This window comes from Typopeltis vanoorti, chromosome 8 (genome assembly GCF_054136105.1).
Source record: "Typopeltis vanoorti isolate ZY-2024b chromosome 8, IOZ_Tvanoo_1.0, whole genome shotgun sequence".
NCBI lineage: Eukaryota > Metazoa > Arthropoda > Arachnida > Uropygi > Thelyphonidae > Typopeltis > Typopeltis vanoorti.
The window spans coordinates 148,623,169-148,645,395 of record NC_143556.1 but is presented as its reverse complement, the minus strand read 5'-3'; the positions used below and the strand labels follow the sequence as shown (position 1 = coordinate 148,645,395).

Genomic DNA, 22,227 nt, shown 5'->3' with positions numbered 1-22,227 from the left:
GATGAATACTTCCTTCTGAAATTCTCTTATTCTTTCCATAATCCATGTCTGCTATTTGGTCTCTAGTTCCTCTGCCTCTCCTAAAGCCTGCCTGTTGTTGTGGCTTTTCTCTATTCACATATAGCTCCAACTCTTGTTGGATCACTTTCAGCATAACTTTACTTGCATGTGAAATTAAAGTGATGGTTCTATAATTCTCACAATCTCTGAGATTTGATTTTTTTTTTTTTTTTTGGAATTGGGATGAATACTGATGTTTTCCAATCTCTAGGCCAGTATATTTTTTTCTTCCAAACACGGTGACAAATTTCAATCAATATATTCACTACTTCATTACCAGTCGATCTCAATAATTCCACTGACACTCCAATCAGCACTAGAAGCTTTTCCTTTTGGCAGCTGTTCCATTGCTGATATCACTTCTCTTTTCATTATCATGAATTCTTCAACAAATTCTCTCCTTTCAAATTCTCCTTCAATATTATTATCTTTCTTGTACAAATCCTCCACATACTTTTTTTTTTTTCAACCAAGTTCTTTCGTTTGGTTGAACAGTGATGACAAGGGGCCATCCCTGGAAGTTACGAAAGGAAACTGTGAGCAAGAGGATGAGGAGTGATTTCTTTGCATGGAGGGTGGTTGAACCATGGAATGCATTGCCTGATGGAGTGGTGAGAACGAGAACGGTCAATGAGTTTAAGGAGTGGTATGATAGACTTTGTGTTTCTTGGGGGGGGGGGGGGACCTCCCCTCGATGAGTCCATGATGGCCTGAATTTTGACTCCATGTTGGCCTGAATAATAATAATAATAATAATAATAATAATAATAATAAAGCCATCTGACTTCAATTTTAAGTGGTAAATAAAATGTATACAAAAGAAACATTGCATACCAAGAACTTCTATTAAGGCTTCTAAATATGTCAGAGGTGTCACTATGTTCAGTCGGAAATCCAAGGTTCTAAGAACACGTAACTCAGAATTCAATATACTGTCTAAACTGTATGTATAACCAGCTTCTTTGAGAAATTCTCGTACTTGAGTGGGATTTACTGACTAAAAGAAAACTAGGCTAAATCTACAAATTATTTAAAAAACAAATTGACATACATCTTAATGATCAAATTAATCATTTATTGACAATATAATATAGTATAAGCATTGAAATCTTCCTTTATTTTAAGGGTCTAGTACATTTTCCCTAAAAATAAAAGAAATAGAATCAAACAGGAATATTTATCCTATTTTTCTTCTACTTTATATTATTATTATTATGTGATGCTTTGAAGGATCCAAGAACTCATAGTGAGAAGATATGCCATGCCACACAACCTGCCATCTACACTACTTAACCTTCTATCTACACACTGCCATCTATCAGCCACAATAGTTATTTTATCTAAATAAATGGTCTCTGGCTGATTTGTTTATATGCAGAATAAAAAAAAAATGCCAAGCGGTTAGTTTGTTAGCTTGTTTAGTTTTGTTAGATTTGTTAGTTTGTTAGCATATCCATATCCTCTCTCCAGCCAAAAGGCTACAGGTTCGAATCCCACCGTGGGCATGGATGTTTGTGATTGTCTGTGGAAATACTAGTGGTGGTGGTGGCGGGCAGTAGATGCCTTTGGTGTAGGTGCGATTAGTTGTAGTTGGTGGAGACAGAGAGAGAGATGTAGAGTAGATGTCCTCCCTCGATGAGTCTCTGGACTCCCTGGAGGTGTCACGTAATAATAATAATAATAAAAATAAAAAAACTCAACATTCTGGTACAAAAAACTCTGCTACTTCCATGTGAGATTGGCTAACTTACCTTTAAATGAAAAAGCCATATATAAAGTCATACATCAATCAAAGGGCACAATGTCCTGATGGTCTTGAAGCTGCTTGAAGCAACTTATTAAGAAAAATTACACATACACATACATAAGTGCAAATATGTATGGCATATACGGGGAGATGCACATGTAGTGGTATACCTAGATTTTGCAAAGGCTTTTCAAAGACTGTCACACAGCAAGTTGGTAACCAAACTGGAAATGATAGGATTACATATCAGATTAGTCAGTTTGACTGGTGATAGGCTGTCAGATAATTATTAGCAAGCTGTGTATGGGGTGGGGGTGTCCAAAAAAAAGAAAGTCACTAGCAGAGTGCAGTAGGGGGTCTGTTTTGGAGCCATTGTTTATTATTATCATTCAGGACCTCCATGGAGTCATGAGATGCCTCGCAGAAGGCCCATCTTAAATAATACAAATGCTATCTTACCATTCTATACACTCATTCACTCTTTCTGCTCTCACAATCCTGATAGGCAATGCATTTCATTGTCCAATCACCTGTGATGAAAAAAAGCCACTCCTTGCTATCATATTCACTATTTCCATTAGTAACTTCCAAGGAAAGTGTGTTGTCCTGGCTCCTTCCTCTTGATACAAAAGAACTCCCCAGTGTATAAACGTTAACTACTCCTCAAGAGTTAATAATTTATCAATCATATCACCTCTCCTTCTTCTATCACCCACATTCTTGTTTACATGTGTCCACAGTTTACCTCATAGCTAACACTAGCATAGTTTAGATATCATTTTTGTTATCTGCCTTTGCAATCTCTACAAGGTTAACTTATCCTGTTCAAATCCCAGTGATTTCTGAGCACAATAATCCAGATGTAGCCTGATCAGGACTTTATGCAACAATGGAACAACTCTTCTATCTCTGCTGTGCTGGTCAGCACCCTTCTCAGTATTGCAACAATTGTCTTCACCGCCTTTGCTGTACACTCCCTAAATTTCAAGTTTCTATTAATCATCACTCCAATGTCCATTGTCTCCTCCACTTCCTCTAATATAGTTTCTCCAACAGAGTATGCAGCTTCTCATTGATGGATCCCAAACATCAAGACCTTACATGTAGTTGCATCAAACTGATATCCTCATTCTTTTTCCTATCTGTCCAGCTTATTCAAATACTCCTGAAGGGTTACTACATTGGCATTATCACTAATAACCCATCCCACCTTCGCATCAGCTGCAAACAACTGAATATCCCCTTACAATCCAATGGCAATGTCACTGATATAAAGGTTAAACCATATGGTTCTAATACTCAATACTCAACCCTGAGAGACCCACTTGTAACCTTCTGCTTCCTTGATACTGCTCCCTCATACTCTCTGGTACCTATCAGTTAGACAATCCACCAATACAGTCCACTCACCAGATATCCAAACTCATATGCTGTAACTTAACACATTGACTCCCATTGGACTAATGTATATTCTTGCTGGTGACAATATGTTTTTAGGTTGCGAACATGATAGGAGATAACTCATAGTTGACATCGTAATATAGACTGCCAGCTATGAGTTATCTTGTAGTTGGCAGTCAATGTGTTAAATATCAGCTTAACATGTGGCACCCTGTCAAGTGCCCTTGTAAAATAATAAAAAAAAAAAAAACAGCAGTATTTGATTCATTAACTCCTCTTGTTATTTTGCTATAAAAGGCAATTTCATTACTTAAACAAAAGTGCCCCATAACAAATCCATGCTGACCCCTCACACATAACATTACCATCATCTGCCCAATGCAGTATACAATCTCTCACTAATTTCTCCAGAATCTTAACAACTACAAAAGAAATACAAAGTGGACTATAGTTTGACATTTCCATTCTACCACTACCCTTATGCCAAAGGACTATCTTAACCTACTTCCATTCCTTGGGCACCTTTCCCATAGTAAGACTTTCACTGAAAAGACAAGTCAACCTTAGCCAATTCTTCAAAAACACATGGTGAAATTCCATCTGGTCCCTTTGCCATATCGACATACAGAGTACTTCATATTTGTGACACCCTCTCCTTTTGCACTTCTAAACCGTGAACCTTCCCCATCCTGCTAGTAATAAAACCCTCTTTTCCAGGATAAAATATCCCAATTAAGTGATCATTAACCACCCAACTGGCCAAGATGTATATATATGTCAAAGTTACCATGGATGCGAAGTGCATATTAAAATTGTAATACCATTGATATTACATTGAAATATATGATGGATACGAAGTGTAGAGGAGTGATGTATTTTATCCATATTGACGGTGACGTGGTTAAACAACTCCACTATGTCTTCTGCATCAGTCACTTTACTCCCATTTTCATTTAACAATGTCATTCTTCTACATTTGTTTCTCCTCTTACTCTCCACCTAATGAAAGAATTCCTGCTTTGCCTTCCTACCATGCTAGTCACTTTCCTGTTCTCCACCACTTTTCTTATGCTTTTTCCATAATCTCTTTTTCTTCTGCAGTTTCTGTTCGATATTGTTAGTCATCCACTTTAAGCTAAATCTTCTCTTTTTCACTCGAGGTATACAACTTGCATTGCTGCTAATAAATATGAGGGTAGTCTGAAATGTTCTCGGCCTAACAATGAAAAAATAAATTTATAATTTAAAAATTATTTTTATTTTTCAACATAATCTCCCTTAAAACTAATACATTTATTCCAGTGATGCTCCAGCACTATTACCTGTCCCTGTAGTGGTTGTCAGTAACATCTGTAAAATACCCCTCTACGGTTTGCAATCGCCTCTTGATTCGAAGAAAAATGCTGACCAGAAAGGAAGAGTTTTAGTTTTGGGAAGAGATAGAAGTCGGAGGGAGTCAAATCTGGGGAATAGGGTGAATGTTCCAACAATTCATAGTGCAGAGCACTTAATTTTCCCATTGTGAAAACACCTTTGTGGGCAGATGCATTGTCCTGATGAAAGATGATTTTTTTCTTCTGCAAACAGGGTCTTTTCTCACAAATTTGTTTTATCTAGTCTGGTTAAAAGATCAGAATAATATTCCCTGATTATTGTTTTACCCTTTTCACCAGTTTATGTCCACTATTTTGACTGCTGTTTGGCTTCTGGTGTGTAATGGTGAATCCAAGTCTCATCCATAGTAATAAATTAATGCACAAAATCAGTTTTATTCTGTCAAAATGCTCCAAGCACTGTTCAGAGATTTTCATGCGAGTGCATTTTTGATCTGCTGTAAGCAAGCGTGGCACCCATCTTGCGCAAAGCTTTTTCATTTGCAATTCTTTATTGCAAAATATATCCTACACGTTCTTTTTAAATGCCTATAGTCTTAGCAATTTCACGCACTTTGACTCGTCGGTCATCCAATACCATATCATGCACTTGATCAATGATTTCTGGTGCTGTTACACTTTTTGGACGTCTTTCATGTGGATCATCTTCAAGGCTGGTATGACCTCGTTTAAACTCGGCATCCCATTTCTTAATTGTCAAAAAATGAAGGAGAATAAACTTTTATGAACTTCGGATGAACTTCTTTTGATGTTAAATCTTCTTTTACAAAGAATTTTATAACTATACAATACTCAATTTTATCCATTTCAAGGGATATAGACAACACTTTTGCTTCAGACAGCTGTATAAAACAAACTACTTGATAGAATTACTTGCGATTTCACATGGATGCTTATGACAGATGTAACAACTTAGAAAAAAAAAAATCTTGCCGATAGTGGTCAAGGCCAAGAACTTTTCAGACCATCCTCATATTTCATCACTAGTTCTGAAGGAATGGAGATATCTGACCTTTCTAATTCTTCCATCCATGGGACTATCCCAGTTGATTTTAAAGCTTATTTCAAAGATTATTATAGTTGCCTTCCTTATAAAGTTCACTTAACCTTTCTTATTGACACTTTTACATATCTACTCACCTCCAAGCCAAGACCACATGTCACTTTATCAAACTGGGACAGGGATGTCATTTCAGTTATAATAAGGTCCTCTGATACTAGGACCAAATGTTTCTTCTTCTACTACATATTGCGTGAGGCATTTATCCCTCAAGAATTCCAGAAATTCCATCTGTTACTACTATATGCTTTTTCCTGTTCACAATTTATGCTGCTATAGTTAAAATCTCACATAATGATCACTCATTTTGCATTGCCACACTCAGCTGCCTAAACATTTCTTGCTCCTCAAACTGTGTATTTCCTGGCCTATAGCAATATCCCACTAAACACCCAGTCTTGCTCACCCCTACCTCATATATACTCTTGATATCATTCATGCTATTTCTCTCCATATCCTCCATTCTGAGAAGACACAGCTCACCACTTATCATAAGCAACACTCCACCTTGTTTTCCCTTTCTATTCTGCTGAAATATGCTATGCCCTTTTATTTCTATTCCTGTTGGTATATCATCTTCATTCAACCAGGCTTTATGGATCTCAATAATCTTTGGACCAGCTGAGGCTATTAATGTCACTAATTTATCTCCTTTATTCCTGATACTCTTAGCATTTGTACATAGAAATATTGATGAATTTTCAGTATATTTATATATATTATTATTCCCTCAAGACTCCATTTGACTCTGCATATCGCCATGCATTCCTCTATCTCTGCAGTGTCTGTCCCCACAAGAGGCTATCCCTGCTTCCATCCATCCTGACAAATCTAGTTTTCCTGTGCTAATACTCTCACTTACCTAAGAACAACATTCTCTTCAGGTGACTATATCCTTTTTCATTCAAATGTAGTTCATCTCTTGCATACAGTTTCTTTCTATCCTCAAATGTACTCCAAACATCCACATAATCCAAGCCTCTTTTTGACACATTTTTGTTATCATGCCATTCATTATTCACATTCATCTCTGCATTATCATATCTAGGTAACATACTTATCAGCTTCCCTTTCAAACTCTTCTTCACAACCTCAAGCATGAACCTCAAATCTCTTGTTGCCCAGTTCACACTGCCTCCAAAGTCATTTGTACTTGCCATCACAATCATCTCATTGACTCTTTCAACTCACTTAATTGCCATAGTCACATTCTCTATCATTCTTCAGGCAATCACTCCTCTAACATTTCTATTTTGCACTCCATGAATCACTGAACCTCCATACATCACAACTCTCACTGCTTCATTCATTTCTCGTTTACCAGCAGTTTAACTAGTATATTAATGACATGCATATGGATTTAACATTTTTTTATATTAGTTCATAAGAGGTTAAATAATCTATAAGCACATTAGTATCATGTCTGGAGTGCAGATGAGCACTGAGAAAGAAGAAGTTCATAGACATTTTTTTTTGAAGAGGTTGGAGGTTGTAAATGTTTGGGAATACTTTGTGAGGAAGGCTGTTCCACAGGACAGAGGTATATGGAATAAATGAGGAAGAGGAGGAGCAGGTTTGGTGTGTGTTTCTATTTGCACCAAAAATGGATGTTTGTCATATGCTGATCTTGTATTAACAGACCAAGAGAAAGAGGAGGAATGATGATAAAGAGTTCAGTTGAGCAGTGACTATGGCAGTATCTATAGAACAGAGGTTGAAGTGAGTCTGCAAGATAGGCATCACTTGTGAGCTGTATGTTCTCCTCTGGTCAGCATTAAGAATACTGATCACTCCAAACATGTGAGCAGTATTCTAGGATGGATGAATTTGGGATTTGTATAAAGTTAGTGGCTGGGTGGGTGTAAAATAGTATCTGAGTAAAAAAGAGAATGCTTACTTTTTTGGATGCTGAAGAAGCTATTGATGTGACATGTTTGTCCCAGGAGAGGAAGATGAATATTATTTTAAAGCAGAGACCAACAACAGAAAACTTGTCCCCTGCCTATATGGAAGCTATGCCTTCTGATCCTTTGCTTGTTGCTCACATGTACTTCTGCCTCTCTCTCATGTCTACACTACAGCGCCCAAAGATAAAACTGTCCTCCTGACTTTACTCTTTTCCTTCAACTCCTGCATAGATAATCATGGGAAATAGCCTCCTGTCATACCAGAATCTGAGTAGCACTATATGCCTCGTGTGGTTTTTTTTCAGCAAAAAGATATCAGAAGAATATGGAATAACTAGGACAATAAATAGTCTTTTGGTCCCCATGGCATCTTTACAAACCTTTCATACTTTAACCTGTACTTACCCCAATATGTTGAGGCAATTATATATCCAGCCTATTCCACAAAAAAAAGAGAGGGATAGAAGTCTACTGTGAAATACTGACCAATTGCCATGACATCAGTCCTCTCCAAAATAATGGAGAATGTCATGAATAGTCATTTTCTCCACTACCTAGAGACCCACCAATTAATCAGCAACTATATGTGTGAATTTTGCCATTCAAGATCCATGGCTGACTTCTTAGTCTACATCACCCACCACTTTACAAATACAATAGAATGGTTCAGAGAAACATGTATTGTCGCTCTGGACATTTCCAGAACATTTGATCATGTCTGACATGATCAAATGTGCCATCCTTTAGCCTACCTATCCCACTCTGTGATTGGGTAGCTTGCTTTCTTCGTTATCGTTCACTACTTGTCATGGTGAATGGCTCTTCTTCTTTTCGAGCTTCACCATAATGCAGGAGTGTCTCAGGGTGCTGTTCTATCTTTTTTTTCCTGTACCTACTCTTAATCAATACTGATCCTGTTGACAGGGTTGTTGATGAAAGACCTCTGCATTCATCCTACTTATTTGACAAAAAGCAGTGCGCAGACATCCCAAACTTCAAGATCAACTTCAGCCAGTGTCTAAAACATTGATATGCATCCCATCCGTCAATGAGGCAAAGAAAATATGGTCACTCACTGTCACCAAAATGCAGTCTTGCCTTTTTTTTCACAACAGGGATCTCATCTCACCTACTCTTTCCCTTAGTAATACACAAATGTGAATTTTTGTTCGGCCTATTTCAGTTGTGCACATGTGGAACATATTTTTAGAAATGGAAGGAAATAGCATACATCACCAGCATATTTTGCTTTTTTATTTCAAAAAAGACAAACGAGATGCAGAAGCCCATAAAAAAATATGCAGCATATATGGCAGGGGTGTTCAACCCGTCGATCACGAAGCGATTTTTGGTCGATCTCTTGTGTATTCCTCCTTACTTACAAATTTAATTAAAACTGAAAACATAATATTTTATTTATCATTATTTTTAATTCGCTTTAAGTGTATTGTTTTGTTTATTCATTTTTCATTAAAATTATCAAATCAGTAATTTTCTTATAAGTCCGGGTAAATGAATTAATTTGTATCAGTGGAAGTCAAACAGCGAGCGAAGTGAATACGATTATAAGCAAAGTGTAAGAACTCGATTATAACTTAAATGTTAAATATTCCAAAGCACATTACATTGATTTTTTACTTAGGTTAAGTCCCATGGGATTCTGTAAAAAAATAAACTTTTGTTTGTCTCGATATAGTTTGTATTACATGTTTTTGTAAATAACTCTTTTGAAGCTAACTGTATATACTGCTTTAATAAGAATATGTGAGTGTTAAAAACAAAGGCAATGTTTTTATTTTTATCGCCAAAGCTGTACATGGCGGCATTAGAAAGATTGTTATTGAAACTATGTACGAGAAAGGCTTGCAGGCTCTAAGTGTAAACATCTCTGAAATCAGTCAGAAAGAGTTCAAACAACTTTCCGATGGCCGGCAACTTACAATCAAAAGAAAACGGAGGAGAACAAAAGGCGTGCAGAACTTGAACCTTCAAATAAACGACTCATACCGATTCTTTGGGGGTTGCCAAACTTCATGTGAGGTCTCAGAAGAGGCCTAATAAAAAGGGACTGAAGCAAGCAGACGGGGTCCCGGTTCCAGAATTGTGTCAGAGAGGAGTCGCCATCAGAGAGACTGCCCAGATCCAAGTTGCTTGAGAGAGGAGTTTCCCGTTTCCAGAAAGGGGCTTCTCAGTTCGAGATGTCACTAGAGAGAGAGACTACTTCTAGGCCACAGATAAGGTTTCAAATTGCCGAAAGGAAGAGTTCCAATTGCCGGCGAAAAGTTTCCAGGCCAGTTAATGTCAGACATTCACCAGTGTGTTATGTTTTCATTACGATTTGATGAATCAAACGACTTCACTGATATTACTCAGTTAATGGTATTTATTCGCATGGTATTTCAAGATTATTCAAGTAAAGAGAACTTTTGAAAATTATACCATTATTGGGAAGGACTAGGGGAGAAGACATTTTTTCGGCATTTGATGAATTTGTGAAACAGCACAAACTTCTGCATTTTAAACTTGTGTCTACTACTACTAATGGTGCTCCTGCAGTGATAGGTAATAAATCAGGCTTCATTTCATTATGTAAAAATGATCACAAATATCCAGATTTTTTAACGAACCACTGTATTATTCACCAACAAGTACTGTGTAGTAAAAGATTAAACACAAAAGATGTTTTGGATATTACATTTAAAATTGTAAATTCTGTTCGAGGAAAAGCCCTGCAACAGCGGTTATTTAAATTACAGGCAGATGATGATAGGGAACTTCTGTTGTACAATAATGTTCGCTGGCTCAGCGAGCAGAAGTCAATTTTTAGAAAGATTTCTTGTATTAATTAACGATATAAAAAATTTTCTTGATGAAAAAAAAGAGATATTTATCCACAATTGAGTGATGATAAAAGATGGTTGTTACACTTATAATTTTTAGTAGATTTCTGTACGAAATTAAGCAATTTAAATTTAGAGTTAGAATGTAGAGATAAAAATTTAATTGACATGTTAAGTTCAATAAAATCTTTCCAACAATACTTACTTTTATTAAAGAAAAATATAAATGACTGCGAATTTAGACATCTCCCATATTTATTAAACTTTTTTGAACAAAATCAAGAAATGCTTCAAGAAAACTTGAACATCACAGAAATTTCAAATAAAATTAGTGGGCTGTTTGATATAAACCAAGCTGAGGCAGAACTTGAGATAATAAACATTCAGAACTTTTATTAAAGAAAAATATAAATGACTGCGAATTTAGACATCTCCCATATTTATTAAACTTTTTTGAACAAAATCAAGAAATGCTTCTAGAAAACTTGAACATCACAGAAATTTCAAATAAAACTAGTGGGTTGTTTGATATAAACCAAGCTGAAGTAGAACTTGAGATGATAATAAACATTCAGAATAGTTTACATTTAAAATCAATAAATAATGAAGTCATTTGGAAGTATGCCCATGAAAAATTCTCAATATTACCTGATACTGCACAAAAAATTCTGTCGTGTTACAGATCGACATACTTGTCAGAATCCGCTTTTACAAATATGACCGTCATAAAAAATCAATTAAGAAACCAAATTATAAATGATTATTTGGATGATTGTCTCCGATCGGCCACTTCTTCATATCAACTTGACTATGAAAATATTGCGAGGTCCAGACAATGCCAAATTTCACATTAACTTTTTTTTTTTAATCAACCAGCATTTCCTGTAACTTGTGAGTTTGTAATCAATCTGTTGTTTTTTCTAACTTTGGTTTTCCAAAATAGAGAAATAAATATTTTATTCCAATATATATTTGTTTTTTTTTGTTGTATTAAAATATTTGATGTATTAAAATAATTAAAAGTGATAAATAAATTTTTAAATACACAAATAAAGTTTTTAGTTGTGTATTTTTTTTTAGTTGTTTATTTGTGCATAATCAGATATCAGGTTGGGGGAATGTGATCTATATAGGAGAGTAGATCGCCGAATAATTTATATATAAGAGAGTAGATCACAGAATAATTTATATATAAGAGAGTAGATCGCCGAATAATTTATATATAAGAGAGTAGATCGCCGAATAACTTTTTATAGAAAATTAGCTCGTGTAGTAAAAAAGGTTGAACACCACTGGTATATGGGGATGGTGCCTTAACAGAACGCATATGCCAAAAGTAGTTTGCCAAATTCCATTCTGGATTTTCAACGTCAGTGATGCGCCTCGTGCCTGACTGAGGTTGATTCGAGTGTTGTGAAGGATGTTGTCGACAAAAATCCATGATAAACAGTGTGGGAAATTGCTGCAGTACTGAACATATCCCATACAAGCATTGAAAACCATTTGCACAAGCTGGGATATGTTTCAAAACTCAATATTTGGGTGCAGCATGAATTGACTGCTTGCATATCCATCTGTGTTTCGCTGCAACGTCAGCAAGAAAAAGACCCAATTTTGAAGCGGATGATTACTGGAGATGAAAAATGGATCATGTATGATAACGTGGTATGTAAAATATCAAGGGGGGGCATAAGAGCAAACCGCCACAAACAACCTCGAAAGCGGGATTGTACCCAAAGAAGATCATACTCTCTGTGTGGTGGGATTATAAAGGTGTTATCCACTACGAGGTGTTACCGTCAGGCAGAACGATTGATTCAACTGTCTATTGCTCACGGTTAACACGACTGGCCCGTGCAATTAGCACAAAACCTCCTGAATTGGCAAATCGGAAAGGAGTTCTTTCACCACGACAATGCCAGACCCCCACACATCATTAACAACCCGGAATAAATTGTTGCGTCTTGGCTGGAATGTTTTGCTGCATCCTCTGTATTCACTGGACCTGGCACCTTCCGATTACCACTTATTCCTATCATTGCAGAATTCTCTGAACGGGAAAACCTTTCCTAATGAGGAGGCTGTCAAAAGACACCTGGATCAGTTTTTTGCCAGTAAACCTCAGGAGTTTTATGAATGCGGCATAATGAAGTTGGTGGACAGATGGCAAGAGGTCATTGATAAAGAGGGTCAATATATAACTGACTAGTGTGTATTATATATATTAAATAAAATTTGTTTCATTCCACTCTGAAAAACCGAACGAACTTATTTGCCAAACCAATATCAACATTCTTCTCCCCAACTACGTCATTTGTGCCCACGACTACCACTAATTTTGATGCCTGGTATTTCCTTTTCTGCAAAGCATCAGTTATTTGCTTTATTGTTCCACCAGGAAAGCATGTTTTGTGCACTTTATTAGTAGACACACCTTTGATGATCGAGTCCCCATACACTGATATACAACTATCCTTTGATTCTTTCTTTATAACATTAACTTCCTCTTCGTTATCATCAGCCAATCTCTCCTTTAGCTGTTTAATATCCTCTTCTAGATGTTTCATTTCATGTTTCCTGCCGAAGCTCTTCAATGTTTGCTCCCATTTCTAATCGCTCTAATCTATCAAGACACGTTTCACATCCAACCATGGGAATGAAGCATAGAAGTTGCAGAGGCTGTCCCACTTGGCACTGCTCTTATAATGCCAAACTACTCTTTTGCTGTGTGACCATTGTTTCATGGGGGAGGAGATGAGGCTAGACTGTTGACAGAATTACCCAGGGAACTCACTACATTCACTGTTTATTTGGAAGGGTCATTGGTACGAAGAGATCTAAGGTATTTGGGGAGTGGTTCGGGTTATCTGGTTGGCATATGAACAATTTGTGTAAGGTCATTAGTGATAGCAAATGTTTCAGCATCACTGCCTGCAAGATCTGTACAACTGGAGGAGGAAAGCTAATTGGTGTTATGGGCATTAAAATCTCCTAGGAGGATGATTTTGTTGTTAGGAGAGTGAGACTGGAGAAAATCAATTTTTAAGGAGAGTAAATTAAAGTATGGAAATTAAAGAGTTGTTGGTGGCATTTGGGTGATTCTAGGCACTGAACCTAGAATCACCCAAAGGTCAAAGTTGGGTGATTCTAGGTTCGGTGCTCTCTGGCAAGGTATGTCATAGCAGATATATACACAGATGCCACCCTTAGGCCAAAATGAGTTAAGCAGTGTGTAGTTTGGAAGATTGAGATGATACTGCTGGGGCAGGTGAGATTTGAGTTTCTGTTAAAAAGAGTAGGTGGGATTTGGTGGACTGAAGGTGGTAGCGGACACTATTAAGGTTGGAGTTGAGGCCACAGATGTTAGTGAAATGCAATGTGCAGGATTTTGTGAGACATATATTTGACCACAAGGATCTTGCACATTTCCTATGCAGTGCCTGCATACTAGTTTTCATGGTGGCTGCTGGTGGTGTCACTTGATTTTTGTACTAATTTAACTTGTTTGTAATTGATGATCCAACTGTTGTCTCCATTTTGGCGTTTTTCTTCAAGGTTATCTTCGAAGCTGGCATCCTTGATCCCTTTGGGCAAATGTTAAGTCAGGTCAAGCACGAATGCGTGATTGGGGACAAGTGTCCTTTAACCTGTTATTTATCACCATTATTAATTTGAATGTGCTTGTCGGTGTGTCAGAGGTTCACTTTCATGAGAAGTGTAAAGTTCGTTCCGTCCTTTCTTTTGTTTATGGGTCCGAAACGATGGCATTTGATGATATTTCTGGGAGCAAAGTTGCATTCTCCAGCTAATTTTCTAACATCTACTTTTAATGATTTACCATTTTCCGTTTGAAAGTTCAAAATAATGGTACTGTTAATGCTATTAGGTCACAGAGTTTATTAGCAGGCAAGGGCAGACTTGTGATGGGGCATTGATCATTTAGTAACTCAACCTTAGTTTCCAGCATTCGGATTTTGGAAGAGAAGGTTTCAATCATAGTATTAAGATCTTGTTCGAAGTTTTCGACTCATTTGCCAAAGTTCAGAAGCTGTTTTACTGAAGGGAGGCATAGCAAACAGAAAAAAGGCTGGTTGAGATCAATAAAAAGTTTGTGTGCCAATTCCTCTATTTTTGCACAGGAAGGATGTAGCCAGAGGCAACAAAAATAGCACAATATACCTTTTTTTTTCCCATTCGGTAACTTCAGTTTTACAGCTGTGGCACTTCATTTGTCATTGGATTTGTCAGTGATCTCTGGCACTATGCTGATGAGACTTGAGGTACTCTTTCATCGTGGGCTTTTATTGTTGCCATCTTTACTTCATACCGAAGGCATAACAGGTGCTTTCACGTGGCTGTTTTTTAATTTTAAAGGATACTGATTTGATGGACTATGGGTACTTACAGGTTGTGCAGAAGTAATTGCTTCCTTAGTACCCTCTGTTAGCTTTCCATTTTCTGATTATTTTGCATGAAAAACACTTAAAATAATGATAAAATGCGGGAGGAAAAAAATGCAAACATGCCACACTCAATCACAGCCAAACCAGTCTAAATTTATGCTAAAGTTATAACATATCACTAGTAATTAATATCTAAACATATCTTTTTTTTCTTGGACCATACGTCACAGGAGACTAAACTGTTTGCTCTCTACCAGTGATTTTTTACATACTCTGGAAATCCTGCTCTAGAGACCACAGATATGGAACTTTTTCAAGCTACTTCAAGCTTCCAATTAGCTGGACAATAGTCTTACACTGGGTAAAGAAATTCATTTCCCACCTAAAGACTATCACAAACATACATGCCCATGGTAGGATTCAAATCTGCAACCTTTTGGTTGGAGAGTGAATATGTTAACCACTCAGTCAACCACGATGCAAATTTAGGTATAAGTGACTCAAAGATACCATTTCTTGATGAGTTCTTGAACTCCCTGGAGGGATCTGAATAATAATAAGAACAATAAAGAAAACAAAAGGTCAAAGAAAAATCTAAAAAACTAAAAAATGAAACCTGCCAGTTTATTAATAAAAGTTTATTGATAAACTAGCAGAAATAAATAAAAGTTCTGAATAAACTAAGAAAAACTGTGGAATATTAAACGTGAACTTTTACTGCACTTTTTTTTTTATTTTTATTTAACTTAGAGCCTCCGTAGCTCAGTCAGTATAGACAAAGCCCTTTGGTCGGAAAGACCTGGGTTCGATTCCCATTAGTGATGTGAGGAACCTTTATCTGGTCTCTTTCGACTAAAAGTGAGTTAGACAGTCTCATACAGAGGTAGAGGGTTTTTCACCCAGAAAATCGGGTTTTTTGTCCCCCAGAACAGGCAAACCAGCCCCATGAACACACATGGATTACAGTCATGAATACATCACAGTCATATGCCGGTCCCGAGCCCAGATAAAATTGGGGAAAGCAATGGTGAATTACCCTGTAAAAATCTCACCAGGAACACTTTGTGGGCAATGCCTACAAAGTCACCTATGGTCTGAAATGATTGAAAGGGAAAAACCAATTATTTAATTTAAGGATTTTATTAACTGATTTAATTAAGCTCAAAATATAGTATGCTACCATCACATACCATGAATAAAACATTATTATGATTATTATTAAGAATTATCATTTCTCTCTCACAGTGGGTTACATTAACTTAATCCCAAATAATGAGCTCACCTCCTCCAATAGCTATCAAGAAAATTCTGACCTCCCCCAATCATTAATCATCAAGTTATTTAATATCCTGGGATGATATCTTGTTCTCTCACTCTGACCATATTATAAAACGATTTGGCTTTTAAGTATCATATGTAATTCTTTTTTTTTTTTTTTTCTGATTATGTGTACATGTCTATTCATATCACCATGCTCTGTCTGTTGTCTGGAAAGTCTTTGTATTTTGTATGGAAAGTCTGGGTTCAATTCCCATCTGGACTGTGAAGAGCCTTTATAAGCATTTCATTTGAAGGTGAGTTATCTGGTTTCATTAAGGAGGTAGCATGATTTTTCCTCCAGAAACTCAGGTTTGTAATCCTGTAAAAGTAACTGAGTAAAACACACATAATTTAGACATTGGCTTCATAGTCTTAGCTGCTTCAGCCATAATCGAAATAGTAACAACAACAAAGTTTTGTAATCCACATTTCCATAATATATACTCATATTCAACATTCCTTGATCTCAATACTATTTTGATCACTTATCTCTGTACCCTCTTCACTATTTCTCATTCTCTCTGAACCTCAGAGACTAGATCTGCATCAGTAGTCTCTAGATGCAAACATACTTTCACTTTCCAATATGTGAAAAGTAAATGTCCTTCTAATCCTTTCTTTTAGTGTTACATGGTGATCAGCATTCATTTAAGAAATTATGGACTTTACAACCATGTTATAAATAACTATTTTAATTTCCCGACGTTTTTCGACCTCCATATTAAAGTCATCATCTGGAGCATATACAAGGACAAGCTGAGTTACATTTCACACAGTATGCTAAAGAGACAATGATTTGATCAACGGTTATTCTACTGGCATGACCTCTAGTGAAAATATAATATAAAAAAAAAATACAGAAAAAATCAAAAATTTAATTAATTATTTAGAAACTACATCAAAGCTAAATTCTATTTAAGATAACATAAGAAAAACATTCTTTCATATAGTGTTCTTACAGTAACAATGTCCTAATTTAACATGACAATTATTATCTTAGATTAAGAGTTTAGATTATCTACAGTCCTGTTTGTAGTTAACTCTTAGGGAGAAAGGTTCTGTGGGTAGAATATGTGCCTTCCATATGCTTGGGATTTTTAACCATCATTATTGTTCAGATTAGGGCAGTTGATAAGAATCTCACAGGCTTCCTTAAATTTACGTTCATACCATGTTTTGGTGTGATGTAGACAATTGGTGCTTTTCCAGTCAATTCTATGTAAAGTGTTAAGGGCATGATCAGAAAGGCTAGCTTCACCATAGTTATTATATTTAATATGTCATTTATGTTCCTTTTGTCTGATAGGAATTATTAGTCCTGTTTCCCCTATATGTGGTAGATTACAGGTGCAATAAATACGGTATACTTCAGGGTGAGCTAGCGGGGGGGGGAATGGGTCTTTGGATGAGATGAATAAGCTTCTTAATTTTGCAGGAGGTTTAAAGGTGACTTTGAGGTTGTATTTCTGTAGTATTCTGTTTGTTTTATCTGATGTCCCTTTAATGTAAAGAATGGTTATAGTTTTATTGTAGTCTGTAGTCTGGTTTATCTTTGTTTTTTATTGAGGTCTTGTAGAGAATTTTGTTAATAGTGTTTTGGCTGTAACCATTTTTTAGGAAAGTATTGCTAATAACTTTAAATTTAAGTTTATTTAATTTAAGTCTTTAAGCGCTTGTTCATTGGAGCAAATCTTCAAAGCCCTGTTTTTTAGGTGTCATTCATACTCTAAAAAACAGGGCTTTGTGAGTCCTGTTTTTGGGCAATAATCCATACTGCCCACAGATTTGGTTGCTAGGTTTTCATGGTGATGAGGACATATTGGAAAGGGTTCAAAGAAGATTCACAAAAGTGGTCAGTGGTCTTTGGAATGTGGAGTGCGAAGACAAATTGAGAGAATGTAAGTTGTAAAGTCTCATGAATAGGAGAAGGAGGGGGATATGATGAGACATATAAACTAGTCAGAGATTGTTATCAGGTTGACATTGAAGAAATTTTTCATAGAATCAGAGAGGGGAGTAGAACAAGAGCCCATTGCTGGAAACTGTATAAGGAGGGTATGAGCAGAGGAGTGAGGAAGGTTCTTTGCATGGAGAGTGGTTGGTGAGTGGAATGCATTGCCTCGGTGTGTTGTGAATGTAGACACATTGAATCAGTTTAAGGCATGGTTGGATGAGCATTGCATGCAAAAGTATGTACCTCCTATGATGAGTCTCTGACTCTGGAGGTCAGATGTTAATAATAATAATAATAATAAAAAGATAATAGACAGATTAGACAGTTTTATTGTGTTTTTTCACTATGGTTCATCATGAAACCACAGAAACTTGATAAATGTATTCTTTTGAGGATTAATTGCATGTGTTTTCAGGGCCATTTTACTTACTTTATGGAAATGATAGATGTTGGAGTAAAGTCTGTAGAATGTAAACTGGTCTTCTTTGATACATTCTGGGACTCCATGAAAATGCTAAGTAATGTATATCTATCTACCCAACTTCATATCATATCTAGAAAAAATTTTAAGTGTTTTTATAAATGTCTCTGATGCAGAGTTTATGAATCATCTAACTCTCAGCTCATCCGTGGTACTAATGTGATGTAGGTTTGCAACCATTCATCAGTAGGATTTCACTTAAAGAATAATTTAAAAAATTATGGAATTGTATAATCAGCTAATTCAATAAAGAGAATATAAATAAATACCTTGTAATGAGAATGCATTTTACTCGCCAACTGAACACAGGAAATAACCCGTAAAATCAACTGGTGATGAATTCTGCTCTCTACATCCTCCCACTGCAGTTTTTTTCCTTTGGTCTTATTGCTTTCTTTGACACTAATATAGAGTTCTTCTATATGTTTCACTAAAAACCTTTAAAATATCACAGTTCCTATTCAGTATACTTAAAGGATATATGAAATATACAACAAAAAAAAGGAACCATTTGTATTTGTCAACAATATTATGCCCATTCAGCAACAAAGTACATATAATAAATTTAGTTTAATCCTCTATCCAAGTGCGTGCAAACAAAGTTTGTGCCTGAAAGTATCTTCAGGATTGGGGTAAAGTGGTACAACACCGGGCAACTCCTTGCAAAGGTGGAGCAAGTTCCAACACTCCTATCTCAGTATCTCCCATAATGCAAAACACATCTCCTTGCGGATATGTATAATGTTATGCATTAAGGGAAGGGCCACTACCCAGACTAGTTTCGATCTTTATTGAGGTCTCACAAAAAAAGTGACTTTTTTGTTTTTTTGGCAAATATCAAAGTATATAGGCAATTCAGAATTTAATTAACTTATCATTTTGTATCAACTACACATCAAAATGTACAATTTAATATTAATTACTGCTGAGCTCAGTAAACATAGATATGAACAACATTAGTGAATAACATACATGGGGAACAAGTGATCAATCAGCAGAAATAGTGGAATTATATTGAAATCATTTTACCATATAAATTCAGAAAAGAAACAGTTGGACTCCAGATGTTATGGAGAAACTAGATTAAAGGAGAGAGTGAACCACAAATAAATATAGATCAGTAAGAGTATTGCTGGCATAGTGATAAGATACTGACGAGAATGGTAATTATTATTACTGACATCTGGAGTCAAAGGACTCATTGCAGGAAGTCTATAGTTCTCATATCAAAAGATAATCTTGTGCTTTCAATCCATTCACAGTTTCTGCAAATTATACAAAATAATTTGTCAGAATACCACATGGAAGAGTGTTATACAAAATGAAACTTAACAGGAGCAAAAAAATACCTATTGTGTGAATAGGAGCGTGACTGACACTATTGAATAGTAATGTACAAAGGAGCTATGGCTCTGATCACAGTTATATGACTGGTGGTGATAGCATATCACAAAATTTTGATTTTGGATCGTGACTGTTCAAAGTTTACATTCAGAATATTAGGGAATCTGATGAGTGATATCCAACTGTTTGCTGATGATGCTGAGATGGGAAGAATAATAAGGTTCTGGATAGGAATCTCTGGGGAATGATTTGAAAAGAATTGTCCTACAGGCAAATAATTATGAGTATCAGTTAATGATGTGAGAAGACTGCAAAATAAATACAATATCATAATGATGGAATTTTGCTACTAGCAATTTATGTAGCTAGATAATTAGGAGGGATATTATTATTATTATTATTATTAACATCCAACTTCCATAGAGTCAGAGACTCATCGTGGGAGGTACACACTATTGCACACAATGCTCAACCAACTTGTCCTTAAAATGATTCAATGTGTCTATATTCACAACACACTCAGGCAATGGATTCCACTCACCAAAGGGCATGTCCATGGAATATATTATTATTATTATTTTATTATTATCTGAGACCTACAGGGAGTCAAGGACTTATCGAGGAAGGCTGTAAATTACCCAACCCAGCTATCATACCTTCCCTTGAATTCATTTACACTAGATGCACTCACTACCCGTAAGGGCAAATTATTCCACTCACTCACTGCTCTCTGGGAGAAAAACCTAGCTCTTAACCCTTTCTTGACTGTGAACAACCTTAACTTCCATTGATGCCCCGTGTCTCTTCCGGCCTTCCATATAACGAAAAATTTAATCATTTGAAATGCTATAACACCCATTCAGGAGAAAGAGGGGGTGATATGGATTACAAAAATAGAGAGGTTATGATGCCATTGTCTAAGACCTTCATCAGGACTTATATAAATTATTGTGCACAGATTTGGTCGCTGTGTTTTCATGGTGACAAGGATATGCTGCAAAGGGTCCAGAGAAGATTCACGTGAAGGTGGTCAGTGGTCTTTGGAATTTGGAGTACGAAGAAGATTGAGAGAATGTAAGTCGCAAAGCCTTGTGAACAGGAGAAAGGAGGGGAGTATGATTGAGACATATAAGCTAGTCAGGGGTTGTTATCAGGTTGACATGGAAAAGATTTTTCATGATAAGGATAGATTGAAGGTGTGGGCTTCAAAGACTAGTCAGTAGGCAAAAAAAAAAATATATATATATATATATATAACATATGTTATTAATAAGAGATTTTATAAGTGGGACACACTCTTTTCATATAATTGCAGGAAAGGAGAGAACAAGGTGTCACTACTGGAAATTGCATAAGAGGGTGGAGATGTATGGATAAGTTTTGGGTGAACATTCAATAATGTGGACTTCCCTTTCTGATGAATCTTAGACTCCATGGAGATGCCCAAGAAAATAATAATAATAAAATCAAGAAACTTATTCTGCTTACTGACAAGCTGTTTCCAGCATCTAACTAATCTTTTCAATTTCACCCATTATTGTCACCTCTCTCTCTCATGAAATATGATATACCAGTCCTATCTGCCTGAACATTTCAAAATTCTGTCAGGCTACATTTATTAACTTACATCAATACTAAATATCTAATATTTCTGATCATCTCAACCTCACACCAAATGTCCTCAAAATAACCTGCTCTGACTCTCCAAATAGAGGGAACAAACTCTTCTGAGAACATCAATAATAATGCTAAATTTTGTGGTTTTGAGTTCTTCTTGAAAAAAAAAAAATGGAATATACATTGTATTCTATTTTCATTATTATATATCATCTTCCACAAAGAGTGTCTAGCTTACACCAAGGGTTTGTGGATCAATGACTTGATCCAGAGCACTGTATTTCTAATACTCCTTGAATTAGTATATAATCATACCAGTGTTTCACTGTTTCTTCCTTTTTTTCCCAAAGTTCTCCACCATTTAACTTTGTTACTCCAAGTGAGGACACCCTTGCCACCTTCTGTCTCATAATATCACTCTTATCACTGCCTATACAACCAGTTTGACCTTTATTGAGGCCTCATTAAAATAACCGAGCAATGACAGCTACTCTTTAATGGTTTACTCTAATTCATAGCTTTGATTAACCATAAACCATATTCAGATATTCTCTGTCTCTCTCTCTCTCTGAACTCATGATTTCATGATTCTTACCACAGGCAAATTCCTACAGTTAGAATCATGATTTAGTTTTTGCTATTCCTTATCCTCCCAGAAACATAAAAATTAAAAATTTTTATCATTTTCTAGACTGGTTG

General features: G+C 36.0%; 1 protein-coding gene across 2 annotated transcripts in view; it reads right to left on the bottom strand.

Moving 5' to 3' along the window:
- The window catches only part of LOC150104419 (cyclin N-terminal domain-containing protein 1-like), a 254,807-nt gene that overhangs the window by 74,596 nt on the left and 157,984 nt on the right, over positions 1–22,227 (bottom strand). For both annotated transcript variants that reach the window (XM_090397002.1, XM_090397001.1), the window contains exons 4-5: positions 18,837–19,005; positions 895–1,057 (exon numbers count right to left, since the gene is read on the bottom strand). In XM_090397002.1, the coding sequence (XP_090253128.1) occupies positions 895–1,057; positions 18,837–19,005 (332 nt within the window). The remainder of the gene's footprint in view (positions 1–894; positions 1,058–18,836; positions 19,006–22,227) is intronic.